Source organism: Mus musculus, chromosome 10 (assembly GCF_000001635.26).
Source record: "Mus musculus strain C57BL/6J chromosome 10, GRCm38.p6 C57BL/6J".
NCBI lineage: Eukaryota > Metazoa > Chordata > Mammalia > Rodentia > Muridae > Mus > Mus musculus.
In genome coordinates, this window is record NC_000076.6 from 85982914 (window position 1) to 85997955 (window position 15042).

The window sequence follows — 15042 nt, forward strand, 5'->3', positions numbered from 1 at the left end:
TCGTTGCTGATTTCTCTACACAGAGACTTGGTTACAGTCCAGACACTAGCATCATTATAATTATCGAACCATCTCCTGTATCAATGTTGTGTAACGAATGCTCCCCAATTATCTCTTATTGGTTAATTAAGAACTGATCAGCCTATAGTTGGACAGAGGAGATTGGCAAGTTGGACTTCTGATTCCAGCCAGGGGTCCCAGGTAAAGAGAGAAGTTAGAGAAGGAACACGAAGAAAGGAGGGAGAGGGTCCAGGTGGAGACACGATGAGCAGGTTGCCAAGGGATTTGCCATGAGGTTGCAATGAGAGAGCAGACATGAAGACACATGGGGCAGAGTGAGACAGGGGGAGATGCACACTGCTAGCAACACAAGGCCTTTGGCTGGGAAATAGATAGCTTAGAGAATTAGAATAGATGAAGATCTGCCCAATCATAATGCTTAAAGCTTGCTAATAAACTTAGTAGGTCTTTCTATTAGTTATTTGGGAGTTAGAACAGAACAGATGAGAATATCATACTTAAATTACTGACTACAGCATAAAAACAAACACGTTGATCAGTGGAATTGAATTGAAAACCCAGATATAAATAGTCACACCTATGGACACCTGATTTTTGGTAAAGAAGCCAGAAATACACAAGGGAAGAAAAGAAAACATCTTCAACAAACGGCCAGAACACCATTGGTGATCAACAATTAGATCAACAATTAATAAATGGGACCTCATGAAACTGAAAAACTTCTGTAAAGCAAAGGACACTGTTAATCGGACCAAGTGGCAGCTTACAGAATGGAAAATGATTTTTTTTAATCTACTCCACATTTGAGAGAGGACTAATATCCCAGATATATAAAGAACTCAAGAAATGAGAATTACAAAAACAAATAATCTAATTTAAAAATGGGGTAGAGGTATCAGGGCATTATGGCTCATGCCTTTAACCCCAGCACTCAGGAGGCAAAGGCAGATGAATCTCTGAGTTTGAAGCCAGCCTTGTCTACAAAGTGAGTTCCAGGACAGCCAGGACTTCACCTGTCTCTTTAAAAATGTGATCTAAAAATAGAAAAATAGATCTAAAAAGAATAATTGTCAGCAAAGGAATCTCTAATGGCTGAGAAACACTGGAAGATGTTCAACGTCCATAGCTATTAGGAAAATGCAAATCAAAACTATTTTAAGATTCTGTCTTACGTCTGTCAGAATGACTAAGATTAATAACACAAGTGACAAAGACGTGGAGCAAGCAGAACAACCCTTTGTTGGTAGGAGAAAAAAAACACATACAGCCAATTTGTAAAGTAATTGTATGAAAATCAATATTGCTGTTCCTTAGAGAACTGGGAACCAATCTATGTCAAGACCCAGCTATCCCACTCTTGGCCATATACCTAAAGGATCTTCCATCCTATCACAAGGACACTTATTCAACCATGTTCATTGTGGTTTTTTCCCATAGTATCCAGAACCTAGATGTCCCTCCACAGAACAGATAATCAGAATAGAGTACACCTATTTACACAATGGAGTATTTACTCAGTTGTTAAAGATGACATCATGAAATAATGTAGGCAAATGGATGGAACTATAAAAATATCCTGAGTGAGGTAAGCCAGAAAGATAAACATGGTATGTATTTGCTTACATGGGAATATTGGCTGTTAAGTGTATAATAGCCACGCTACAGTCAGTAGACCCAGAGAGGTTAGATACACAGGAAGGGTCTAGGGTGTACACATGGGCTTCCATGGGAGGAGGAAATAGAATAGGTTTTACAAGTGAATGGGGGCATGTGGGGATGGGAACAGGGGTGTCTGGTGTGCAGCCAGAGGGGAGTAGAAGGAGAGAATGGGGGAGAGAAAGAAGAAATTGAGGGGCATATGAGGGATGACACGAAAGCTAGTGCATTAGAAACTACGACTTCTCCTAATAAGTGGGATATGGAGTCTCAAGTGGCCATCTTGTCAGGCTTCCAGTGGTGGGACTGGGCTGCATTCAGTTGAATTGTTGGCCAAGAGGGTTCCATAGAAACCCCAACCCACCCAAGCTGTTCCTAAGACAGTGACAGGATGCAGGACCCTATTGCTGAGGACAACACCTGCACAACTCATTGAACATGGAGAAATCGAGCTGTGTCTACATGGAACCTTCATGTATGTTCTAGTGTTTACAGTGCAGGAAGGAACACTGTAGGCTGCCAAAAGAAAAACCCAAACACCAACTTGGCCTCAAAGTCTTTGACCTATAATTTGTTTTGCTTACAAAATATGCTAAGGCAATTGTGGCATAGAACTTGTGGGAGTAGCCAACCAATGTCTGATTTGATTAAAGGTCAACTCATGGAGTCAGAGCCAATACCTGACATTGCTTGAGTAACTAAGAATCAGACTAGGTAGTCCAGAGACCTAGGGTAAAGCCAAACATTACTGGTCTAACAAATAGTAGCAATAAAATGACTCTCAATGATATTTAGATATACTCATAGATCAGTGCCTTATCCAGTCATCATCAGAGAGGTTCCCTTTGGCACTGGATGGATAATTGTGAGCAGGGACAAAGGTAGGCTGAGTCCCTGAGAGGAAAGATTTCACACCTGAGATGGTATCAGTGCTACACATGGGCTATGATTTGGCTTGGGAGACCAGCTCTGCTGCATACTCTGTTCTCTGTGGTCTGAAGACTCCTTCCAGGATCTAGAGGAAGGTACCCAAGGATCACCAGAATATCAGGAAAGAATACCTTCTTTCATATCATGTTTGGTTTGTGCCATAGGTGAGGATGAGAGCAGGGGGAGGGGAAGTGGATTGCCAAGTTAGTAAAAACAGTGCTATCCTAGTACATAGTATCACTATGGCTTTCAAAGTTTGTACAGTTCACTTTAACTCATGTGTATGTGAGTGCCTGCTTGTCTGTAGGTGTATCGCATGTGTGCAGGAGCCACACACAAAGGCAAGAAGGGGTTGTCAGAATTCCTGAGCTGGATTCACAGGTGGCTATGTGCTACCAGATGTGGATGCTGAGAACAGAACCTGAGATCTCTGCAAGAACAGCCAGCTCTTAGTCTCCAGCCCTAAGTACAGCTTTTTAAATGCTTTAAAAGTGCCCAATCTAATCAGATCTCATCACCCCCTTGTGAAGGGATCGGGATCGGGATTCCTTACAGTAAAGGCATTGAGGTTTAGGGAGGGAGGTACACAGGACAGTTCTTGCGTCTCGACATTCTTCCCTATCCTTCCTTCTGATCCACTCACTTCCTTTCTATCCATCCTCTGTCTTACTGCCTATTTCCTTTTATCCCTTCATTGATTCAGTATTTATTGGCCCATGCCTGGTGTTAGAGTAAAGCTCCCGGCTCCTAGAAACTCAGAGCCTGGAGAAGGAGGGGACAGACACATGACCAGGAAATTATAACCTAGTACAGGAAGAAGGTTCCTGAAGCTGACCTGATGATCTGACCACAAAGTTTTCTTCTGGGGCAGGGTGACCTCGGGTCATTCCTGAGCACTCCCTTAACCCACATTTGATCTGTTGGCTATTACTGTTGTCTGCTTGAAAGGTATGTCCAGATTAGGAACACATCTCTCTGCCACTCTGCCAGGCTAGCTGCAGTCCTTGCTTGTGTGGATCATTGCTCTACTGTATTAAATGGTTTTTCTGCTGCCCCTCACTCCTCCTTCCTGTCTGTTATTATCCGGGACACCAGAGTGACTGTCTCAAATTAAGAGTTAGACTTAACAGTGTCCCAGATGCCTTACAAGTCTAACTACCTCCTCCACCACCTGCAAACTCATTTATTTTACCCATTAATTTATTTATTCACTTTACATCCCAATTGCCGACTGCCACCTCCTAGTTCCCCTTCACATAGCCCCTCCCATTACCACCTCCCCTTCTCCTCTGAAAACGCTGTAGGTGCTCCCTGGGTACCAACCCACCCTGGCACATCAAGTCACTACAGGTCTAGGTACATCTTCAGCTGAGACTAGACAAGGGAACCCAATTAGGACAACAGGATCCATAGGTAACAAAGTCAGGGACAGCCCCTGCTTTAGTTGTTGGGGGACCTGCTTGAAGACTAAGCTGCACATCCTATGCAGGGAGGGGCTAGGTCCAGCCCTTGTATTCTTTTTGATTGGTGGTTCAGACTCTGGTAGGGCCCAAGGGTCCAGGTTAGTTGACTCTGTTGGTCTTCTTGTTGAGTCCCTATGCCCTCCGGTCCCTCAATCCTTCCCACAACTCTTTCACAATATTCCCGAGCTCCATCTAACATTTTGGCTGTGGGTCTCTGATCTGTTTCAGTCAGCTGTTGCGTGGAGCATCTCAAGGACAGTTATGCTAGGCTCCTCTCTGACAAACGCATTTCTTGAACTCCCCTCAGCCATGCCCTTCTTCTGGTTCTATCGTGGTCTCATGGTCTCTCCAATGTTCTCAGCACATTCCTGCCTCATGACCTTTGAGCATATGATCTACTCTACCTGACTGTTCTTCATGCAGGCTATGATTTGAGCATCCCTCTAAAACTCACACTTACATTTAATTACCAATATAATGGGTATTGGGAAGTGGGACTTTAAGAGGTGACTAGGCCATGAGGCAATGGTCTCTGGAATAGTCTGTGACTGGACAGTGGACTTGAGAGTAGGTTTGTTCCAAATTTGCCTTGATTTCTTTTCTGTCTTGTGTGTATTCATTTGTCCTTCTGCCATGCTGTGACTTGCCATGGAAACCCTCACCAGATGGAACTCCTTAATCTTAGACGTTTCAGCCTCCAGGACCATGAGACAAATACCTTTCTATTGTTTATAAACCCACCTAGCCTCTGGTATTCTAACACAGCCATAGAAAAAGGACCAAGACAACCCAGGTTGGGGGGAACTCACTCCCCAGTTCCTTTGGGTTTGTCCTTTTTTGTCCCCTGCTCACTTGTTGGTGCATTTCCTAAGCACATTATCTAAAACAGAGACTCCTCTTCAGCCCCCCCCCCCTTGTTTCTTCTTCTTATCACTCTTAATTTCCCCGGTACAGCTTTTACTCAATTGCTTATTGCTCTCTCCCGGTCATCCCATGAAGGTGGGTTTTCTGTCTCCTAGGCTTTGTGTATCTCAGGCACCAAGATCAGTGTTCAGGCCATTCTAAGTGCTCCGTACACCGTGGGCGAACACATGGATGGGATGCAAAGAGAGACGTATAAAGTAGCATGCAAAGAGGAGGCCTTGCTGTGGGGCATGGGAGGGAGGGTCTTTAGAAAAAGAGAAATGAAAGGGACAAGCGAAGGTAGATGGTTAGGAAGTCTGTGGACACCAGAAAAGTGCTGGTGTAGACATGGGAGCTCAGTAAAGGTCTGCTACAGGAATGAATGGAGACAGAGAGGAGGCTCTTCTCCATAGAGTGTGGGCAGAGCCAGGGTGTGAGAAGGGAGGCAGAAGGAGTACTTATGGGTGGGCCTGATACACACTGAAGGCAGCCCCAGAAGGGGTTAGAAAAGGCTAGGCAGATAACCTGCTCAAGAAGCTGGATTTAGCACCATGGCTTAGATTAGAGCCAGGGCAAGTTTCTCTCCCTAGCTCCCCTTCATATCTCCATGAACCAATCTCTGCTGCAGTAGCAAAGCTGGCTAGTGACCAAGGTGTACATGTGCTGTGACAAGGATTATCCATTATCCTATACGGAGTCCTGGAATTCTCATTTTCAGGCAGAAAAGAAAAAAATAAGAGCTGGTGACAAATGGGTTGTTGCCTAGAAAAAAGACCTCGGTAAGGTTTGAAGCTGGGCAGAGAACCATCTGGAAGTCAGTTCCAAGACTCACCCTCCAGTGCGCTGATGTTGACATTGAACTGTTCCACTTGGCTGATGGCAATGGGACAAAGCTGGACCAAAAGAAGAATGTTTGAAAACGTATGTTACCATATTGAAAACAAGCCTTCTGCTTGGGAGACATTATCCCTGTGGCCATGACAATGTTCCTTTAAGTTAGCTGATGCTCTTGGCTTCAGCCTCCACAGGTATGGGCAGTATGTCATTGGGTTCTGGCTGAGTTTCGTAGCAACTGGAACTACACCCAATTAACTCCATAAAAGAGCTTGGCTTTTCTTTTCAGACATGTTATGGCATGTGCTATGTCCACACTCTTGGCGTTACACCAGAGGAACCTGCTCCCACACAAGCTGTGTCATTCCTGTCTGAGTGCCCCTGCCTCCCATTGCACCAGCAGCTCTGAGTCCTGCCTGAGGTGGCTTCAGTTGGAACCTTCACTTTTACCTGGTCTAACTGAAGAGACCATAAGATTAGAGATCCATTTAAGACTCTATTGACCCCTCTCCCTCTCCTTTCCTTGAGATGTGGTTTCATGTAGCCCATGTTGACCTTTAGATTTGCTACATAGTCTAAGATGACCTTGAACTTACAATACTTCTGCCTTCACCTTCCAGGTGCTATGGTTACAGGTGGGCCTCACCATATCCAGTTTATGTGGTGCTAGGGATCAAATCTAGGACTTCATGCACATCAGGCAAGCTCTTTACTAACTGAGAGATGTTCCCAGTCTCGTTTTGTATTTCTGAAAGAGTGGATGCCAGTGAAATATATTCTAGAGAGAAACTATTAAGTTGGAAACACAGATGTGCCAGCTATGTGCTCACCAACGTTCATGCAGCATGGTGGTTTTTACTGAGGCTAGGCAGCCAGGCCCAGAAGTGGGAACCACGGGCAGTTACTTTCACGCTGACCTCAGCTTCCTGACTGCAACACAGATATGAATTTTAGATTTCCCTCTTCAAGTTGTGAGGATAACTGATAGAATCTAAGAATACTACCTAGCTCACACTGTATTTTGGTAACTCTGTTGCTGCCTCTTTTTGAGACAAGATATTATGGAGCTCAGTCTAGTTTCCAACTTACTATGTATCTGTAAATGGCCTTGAACTTCTGAGTCTCCTGTCTCCACTCCCAAGAGCTGGAATTACAGGTATGCTCAACCACACTGTGGAGCTGGCTGGGGACCAAACGCATGGCTTTGCATGCTATACGAGTACTCCACCAGCTGAGTCATACTCTTCACCCTTAATTCATATCCACTGGCCTGCTATAAGGGGCCAATGGACCACACTCCATTTAAAACACCATTTCCAAGTTCCTTTTCAGGGACCATATTCACTGGCAGTTGCTACCTGTCAGATGGGCATAAAAGAAGGCCATATAGCTTCAGGGCACCTTGATCAGCTACAGTCTCCTTGGGCAAGCTGCTTCATGCTTTGAGCTACATGCTGACTTCAGTCATTAATCATTAAACGCCTGCTGTCACAGGCAGAGTCAAGCACTGGGATCATGGAAGTGCCAGGCTCCCTCCCCATCTTTCTTTTCCACCTCCCTTTATCCCTGTCCTTATTCCCTCCCAAATATGAGATCCAGGGTAGGTATGGTAAGAAGAAGAAAGAGGTAAAATGGCCAGTTCCACCCTTCCCTTCCTTGAAGCCCTGACTGCTGGAATCAGGACATTTAGCATTTTAGAAGGCAACCTAACTTATTTTGCCTTTTAAATCTATTCTTAATTATTTCTTGGAAATACCTGCCACCCCAATACCCATTCCCAACCCACCAAAGTCTTACCTATATTTCAAGGCCCAGTTCCTTAAATAAACAAATTTCCCATTCTTTAAACCCCTCAGTTCAGTCTCATTGTCATGTGACCATGTATTAAATTCAAACCCTGGCTCAGGTATTGCTTTATAAGCCTGGGTTTGTTTCTTCTAGATTGAGCAATATTTTCTTCTTTCTTTTGTTCTTAGCAGCTCCTGGTCTAGCCAGGCCTGCATTAGGAACAAAATGTTTGGCCATACTATGGGCGGGAACTTGAAGAAGGAAATGTAGTTTCATTCATTTCTGTGTCTCCTGCCACAATGCATAAAAATATTAATAATGAGAAAGTATTAAATTGCCTAGAATAATATAAAGTGTCTTGGATGGTGCTTAGCATACAGTTAGCGCTTAATAAGCGTTATGATAAAAATTATTAAAGTATGATAGGCCTGCTGATACAATTTGACAGTGGTTGTCTAACTTCTGAACACTCACCATTTCATTTAAATTCTTTAGAATGGGTTTCTCCATGGGCTCAGCAAAGGAGTTATACAGGGCACTGGGGGAAAAATGAAAAAGAGAGTTTCTCAGAGACCAGCAGACTCCAGTGGCAGCCGGAAGCTCTAGTTCAGGGCTAGGCCTCTCCACTACTTTGCTGTCACTCACCTGAGACTTCCGAAAAATGAGACTCGGGCATGGCTCACTTGAACATGGCAGTCTTGGAGTTCCAGAGCTGGGTAACCAAAGTCATTACGGGTAAAGGCAACGATGCCAGTGAAATAGATTCCAGAGAGGAACAGATTGGCAGCTCCCGAGTCTCGGCTGCTCGGAGAGAAAGGGAGAGATTACCCAAGACTGACACAGCAGAAGAGGGCATCAGGTCTCATTACAGATGGTTGTGAACCTTCATGTGGCTGCTGGGATTTGAACTCAGGACCTCCAGAAGAGCAGTCAGTGCTCTTAATCGCTGAGCCATCTCTCCAGTCTGGAGATGGGTCTTCTCAGCTCTTTATGGACAAAGTCTTTGCCATGCTCATATGAGGGTCCCTAACACTTGCAACAGACTCAGAGCATTGTGTGCAGAATGAATGCTTACTGAATAAACAAGGTGGTGAGTGTGGAAATGGACAGCTGGGGGATACTGTTCATGTCATCCCCAGTGCTCTTGTGCTGTTGTAGCTAAGACAAGACGGAGAGCCATTTACATACAGTATTCATTTCAAGAGGGAACACCAGGGGTGAACACCTTACCTAGGAGGGGTGTGCATGGGTAAGGGGAACTTAGCATGTGGGGAGCCCTTGAGGCCGTGGATCAAATGTTACTCTAGACTCTGCAGGGGGTCCTATACAGAATAATCCCCTAACACGTGGCTGTGAAATCATCAAAGAAGTGAGGAAGTATGTGAATCTATGTTGTTTATGGGGGGGGCATGCTATTTATCTGGAATCTATTAGATTGGGAAAATGATATACAGGCATTCAATAAATGGTGGTAGAGTACTCCAGTGAATGTTATTTTGGGTGCCAATCAAAACAGACCAAACTTTTATACTGGGCCAAAGACTTGTCTACAGCAGTTAGTTTGTAGGTATACTTTGAGTTCAACCTCTCTCTCTCTCTCTCTCTCTCTCTCTCTCTCTCTCTCTCTCTCACACACACACACACACACACACACACACACACACACACACACGCAGGCACCTAAGAAGGTCAGAAGAAGGCACCAGAACCCCTGGAACAAGAGTTATAGGCAGTCATGAACCTTCCAATGTGAGTGCTGGGAACTGAACTCAGGATCTCTGCAAGAGCAACCAGTGCTCGTAACCACTGAGCTCTCTCTCCAACCCAACAGCTTCTTTCTTATGTTACTCTTTCCTTCCTCCCCTTCCTCCCTTTCTCTCTCCTCCTCCTCTTTATTTTTCTACTCTCTCAGACGTGGTCTCATTCTGTAATGCAGATGGTCAAGAACTTAGTATTAGCCCAAGTGGTCAGCAGTTTTCTTGCCTCAGCCTCTCAACTATTTGGATTACAGGTGTTGAGGCACCACACCTGGCTTCTACCTTTTCTCTTCTATTTGAGGGCCCAGGGATCTTTTGATTGGAGAAGAGTGCGGCTCAAGCTAACCACAACCCTCCAGCCTCGTTGTGGGACAGGAAGCTCCATCTCTACCAGTTGACCCTGACGATGGGGAAATGCACTAAACATCTGGGGTGGGTCAGTGGACTGAAAATATGGAATATATAGAAAATTTTCTCCCAGCCAGCTTCTAGTTTTTAGGAAGGTTTATTTATTTATTTATTTATTTATTTAATCTATTTATTTTGAGACAGACCCTTACTGGCCATCCTCACTTTGTAGACCAGGATGGCTTTGGGCACACAAAGATCTGCTTGGCTCTGCCTCCCTAGTCCTGGGACTAAAGGTGGCATCACCATGCCCTGAGATTTCTTAGGAAATCTTTTTTGTTTGTTTGCTTGTTTTGGTTTTGGTTTTTTCGAGACAGGGTTTCTCTGTGTAGCCCTGGCTGTCCTGGAACTCACTCTGTAGACCAGGCTGGCCTTGAACGCAGAAATCCGCCTGCCTCTGCCTCCCAAGTGCTGGGATTAAAGGTGAGTGCCACCACCGCCCGGCCTTAGGAAATCTTAAATGTTCCGTTGCTCTCCTATGAGAGGGTACCTTTCCTCCACCTCCCTTCAAAGCAGGGATTTCCTGAGCCAACTCTCACTTGATAAAGCTCTCGAGAAAGTATGGGTACAGAGAGAAAGAAGCTTACACAGAAAACAGCAGCGAATTATCCCCATTCCCCCCTCAACAGTAGTGGACATCAGTGGGATACTCACAAAAGTGGAGCCTTGACGCTCCAGTTGGTGCTGATGTTGGCAGTGCCGTGGTTGCTCAGTGCTCTGATGCCTACCCCAGGTACGAAGGCCAGTGAGGTATTTGGGAATGAGAAGGCATTGATTTTTATGCTGTAAAACAAGAGGCAGGAAAGTAAGGGCATCGCTTCTGGACATCGACAGGGTGAGAAAGGAAAGGCTGGAGCTGCTCTGAGACTGCAAATTCCTTCAGAGGAAGAGCTCCCCCAGCTCTCTAGTGGGGTGTCTGCCCACATCCTCATGCGCCCTCTTAGCAAGAAGCCCCTGAGTCTAATTGAGGGAGGAAGTAGTCACGTTTAGAACTAAATTTGTAAATAACCCAATAATCTACTTCTCATAAAAATGTTTGTGTGTGTGTGTGCGCGTGTGTTTTATGCATGCAAGAGTGTGTACATACGGAGGCCAGAGGAGGACTCAGGTGTTCTGTTCTATCACGCTCCGTCCTAGTCCCAACTTCTTGTATCTGACCTGGAGCTTACACAAGCACCAGAATCCTACCGGGATACTGTGAGGGCCAAACTGAACTACGATGTAAAGCGGTTACTGGGAGGCCGGGACGTTGGGGATCACCCAAATCACAATAATTTGTCGTTGAGCGTGTAGTTTCTATCCGCATGGATTACAGGCAAACCTTACAGGTTCCCAGGATGACCTGTTTGGCAGCTCAGGGAATCTTGCAGGAAATCAGCTCTACTCAGCTCCTGAGCTAGGGAAAGTGCTTGCCACATAGGGGCACCTGGAAGGAGAAAGGCATGAGTGGAAGACCAGAGATTTAAATAGGCTGGTGGCCAGCGAAGGCCAGGCAGTACTTGGGATACAGCTAGAGTCCAGCCTGCTTTTTATATGAATGCCTGGGATTTGAATCAGGCTCTCATGCTTTTGTATCAAGTACTCTTGCCCACTGAGGGGTCTCCCTAGTGCTTTGCATTTCCTTAAAATCAAAAACAGATGCAGCACTCCCATTGGGGTTCTACTTTTTTTTTTTAAATACAAGTTTTACCACTTCTTAAAGGGAATACCATCCTTTATTTTGATGAGGCATCTTTTTTTTTTTCCCCCCTGGGGACTGTCATAGACACTGGCAGATGTTTGACACGTGTCACCTGTAGCTCTGACTTCCATTCATTAGAACAACAAAGCATGCCTTTCTCCTTCCAGGTGCCCATAAGTGGCAAGCACTTTCCCTAGGCCAGTTGCTGAGTAGAGCTGATTTCTTGCAAGATTCCCTGAGCTGTCAAACAGGTCATCCCAGGAACCTGTAAGGCAGTGGCTTTGCCTGTAATCCATGAAGTGAGAAACTACATACTGTGATTTGGGTGAGTCCCATCTGCCCGGCCTCTTGGTAACCACTTTACATGGTAGCTGTTTGGCCCTCACAGTATCCCTGTAGGATCCTGGTGCATGTGTAAGCTCTGGTTCAGATACGAGAAGATAAGAAAGGCCTATAAAATCACTTGTAAGTGGTAGAACCAGATCCGAAACCCTCTGCAATCTGATTGCAGACTCCTCCTAATTGCTGGGTCATGCCACTACATGTTATACAGTGAGCGCTTGACCCAGAGTCAAGGACAGTACTAGTTGTACAATCTTATGCAAGGTGCTTATCTTCTTTCAGTCAATGGTTCAAAAAGAAGTGCCCCTCACAGCAAGGATGAAAAGATAACATTGAAACGACTTCTCCCATGCCTAGGTGCTGCACAGGAGAAAGGTTGCTCTGAACTGAGTCTGGGAAAAGTCTAAACATACATTTGCTAGCTGATAAATGAGGCTATTGTTTTCTTTTCTATTCATGGTCTCCTACCTGTCTTCTACCATATACCCCAGTCCCACTCAACAGAAAGTCATGGGAAAGGACTTACACATACATTCACTATAACATTCCTTGTGTCTAGAACAAAGCCCTTTGTGAGGTAGCTGCTCAATAAACACAGGTTGAACAGCTTGTTTACTGCAGGTGAGGGAATTTGCAAGGAAATTTCCTGTACCATATCTTTTGCAGCAAAGATACCTTGTGATTTTATAAAAGGTGGTCGCTGACATCAGAGAGATTATTACTGAATGTGTTAGAGCAAAAGGCAACCAAAAAAAGCATTGTGGTAAATGGCAAACTACAATGATAGATAACTACATAGGAAAGCTCTCCTCTCCCATTTGAGATTGATTTCAAGTTTGCAAACATATCCTCCCCCTCCTTTGTAATCTTATTGGATTCTTGTTACCATTAAAATGTCCATTTCCCCTTCCCCAAACATCCCTGGGCTTGTGACTAAGTTGTATAGATGAAATGTGCTTAGCTTAGAGCCCCATACAAGACCTCAAAGATGAGAAAATTAATGTGGCTGAGGTTAAATTAGCTTAAATGAACTGAGCTTCTAAGAGACGTTTCCCCTTTCAGCTACATATGCATCAGGTGGTCGACACAGTATTAGATATATTGAGCTATGAGGCAAACTTGTGAATAGAAGTCAGGACTTAGATGAAACAGAAAAAAAAAAAAAGATAACTAAGTTAGGGCTGCCATAGATTTCTCCACTGGTTTTGAGCCCCTAACGATATAAGTCAACATGCTCCACTCTCTTACTTTGAGAAGTTGTACTTTACATAGTCAATCTTCAGAAATTTAAGAGACTCAGAACCGTTCAAATCTGGGATGACGATTTCCTTTGCCAATTGCTCCAGTACCTTCATCCCAACTTGAAGACCTGTGAGGGATGCAAGAAGTGTTTGTTGATCATAAGGAAGATGGTGGTGACACAGTATCTTTAACCCTACAGACACAGCATTGAGAAAGACCAGATGTTAGAGGAGGAAGCAGCATGCCCCCTCCCCACAAAAGAGGTGTAGTCTTGGCTTCACATACGGAAACTCCAGTCTTAAGAGAGGCACAGAAGCTTGCCTGAGACCACAGGGCTACTGTGAGAAGTTTTCATTACATGTCCAATGTTGTGATGGAAACGATGAAAAATTGCCTTTAAAGGATGCTACAATAATCGCAAGGCACGTCTTGTAGATATGAGCATTGTCAATTTTTGCCTGAGAAAGTATGGGTTCTGAGGAGCTAGGAGCCAGTTCTGAGCAATTTGGCTCAGAATTTGGGTTGTGGCCAATTTCAACTTCATAGTTATCTTTCTACTTCCTTTTCAGATTCTTTGAACTCGGATGTTTTGGCAAAAGGTTCATGAGGCTCAGGGAACCACTAAAATTCCAGTAAAAGACAGTGAGCAGGATTGTGTGCTTACAGGGTTTCGTTTTCCACTTGAAAGGATTCACAGATTCTCCAAAAGACCCCCTGACTCAGAAGAGGCGACTAGTCACTGCTTCAGTTTTGTTTACTGATTTCTTTGCATGGAAGACTCACAGAACACCTTGCTCTGAGCTTGTGGGGTGAAAAGACCCAATAAAAGTAACTTCCAGGGCTGGCTGAACAACTCAGCAGGTAAAGATGTTTCCTGCCAAACCTGTTGATCTGCGTTTGACCCCCCCAGAATGCACACAGTAGAACACACTACTACAAGTTGTCTTCTGACCTTCTCATGTGCACCATGGCATATGTACCTGCCTGCATGTGTGTGTGCATGCTCACACACGCACAATAAACTATAGATGTTATTTAAAAATTAATATTCATTAACCTTGCCTTTCTCCCTTTAAGTTCATCCTGGTTGATCTATCCTCCCTGGAGAAGAGGAAGAAATAACATCCTATAAAATGCTGTGGATACAGTTGTAATATGGGGATGTAAAGACACAGTACAAAGGAGGTGAAGATAAGAACCAAAGTATTGAAGTATTGAAGAGCTTAGGCTTGAACCCAGCACTGTCGCACACTTGTGACACACACTCATCTTGTGTAACTTGGCCTCGGTGCCACTCACTTCCCTCATCTGTGACACGGAAAGCATCTATTCACACATGTGAAAGGGAGCCACTGATATTTACTAGGCATCTGGTTCTCAGTGCTTTGTACATGTGAACTCACTCATTTCCTAACGCAGCCGAGAGGTGGGCATCACTATCGTTATATTTACTTTGATAAGCAGCCTGGAGATACTACTAACCATTCAGTTTATACATGGGATAAGAGGGTGTTTTGTTTTTTGTTTTGTTTTTATGGACATAAAAGGTGAGATGTAGAGGGATGCGTTTATTCCCTAGTCGGTTCTTGATTGGGTCAATAAAAAAGGTGGAAGCCAATTACTGTGCAAAAGGAAAAAGGTGGGTCCCAGGAGGAAGAGGAGGGACTCAGGGAAGGAGGAGAATTCAGACTACGCTGTGGAACAAGGAGGAAGCTGCAGTCATGTAAGTCTTGGAGCACCTAAAGTTTGTAGCCTCCACCATGAGCAGGGGCCAAGGAGGTTGGAGAGAGCTGGCTGATAGAATCAGGGCAGAAAATTCTTTGCCTAGCCATTATTATTTAAAATAATATAACTGTTTAATGTTTTCTATTTGCAGAGCTAAGGTGGGCAGGGGGAGAAAGAGGGGAGCCGGGTGCTTGTTGGCAGCTTGGCAAGCTAGTCAGAAGGAACGGGCAAGCCCGGGGTAGGAGATAGCGTGGGCTGGTGGGAGCATGATCTTGGAGCTAAGCTGAGAGCT

General features: G+C 44.7%; 1 protein-coding gene across 1 annotated transcript in view; it reads right to left on the reverse strand.

Annotated features, from left to right (window-relative positions):
- The window catches only part of Bpifc (BPI fold containing family C), a 52170-nt gene that overhangs the window by 23223 nt on the left and 13905 nt on the right, over positions 1-15042 (reverse strand). The window contains exons 3-7 of the mRNA NM_177772.4: positions 13032-13152; positions 10415-10543; positions 8241-8396; positions 8070-8133; positions 5806-5866 (exon numbers count right to left, since the gene is read on the reverse strand). Of these exons, the coding sequence (NP_808440.2) occupies positions 5806-5866; positions 8070-8133; positions 8241-8396; positions 10415-10543; positions 13032-13152 (531 nt within the window). The remainder of the gene's footprint in view (positions 1-5805; positions 5867-8069; positions 8134-8240; positions 8397-10414; positions 10544-13031; positions 13153-15042) is intronic.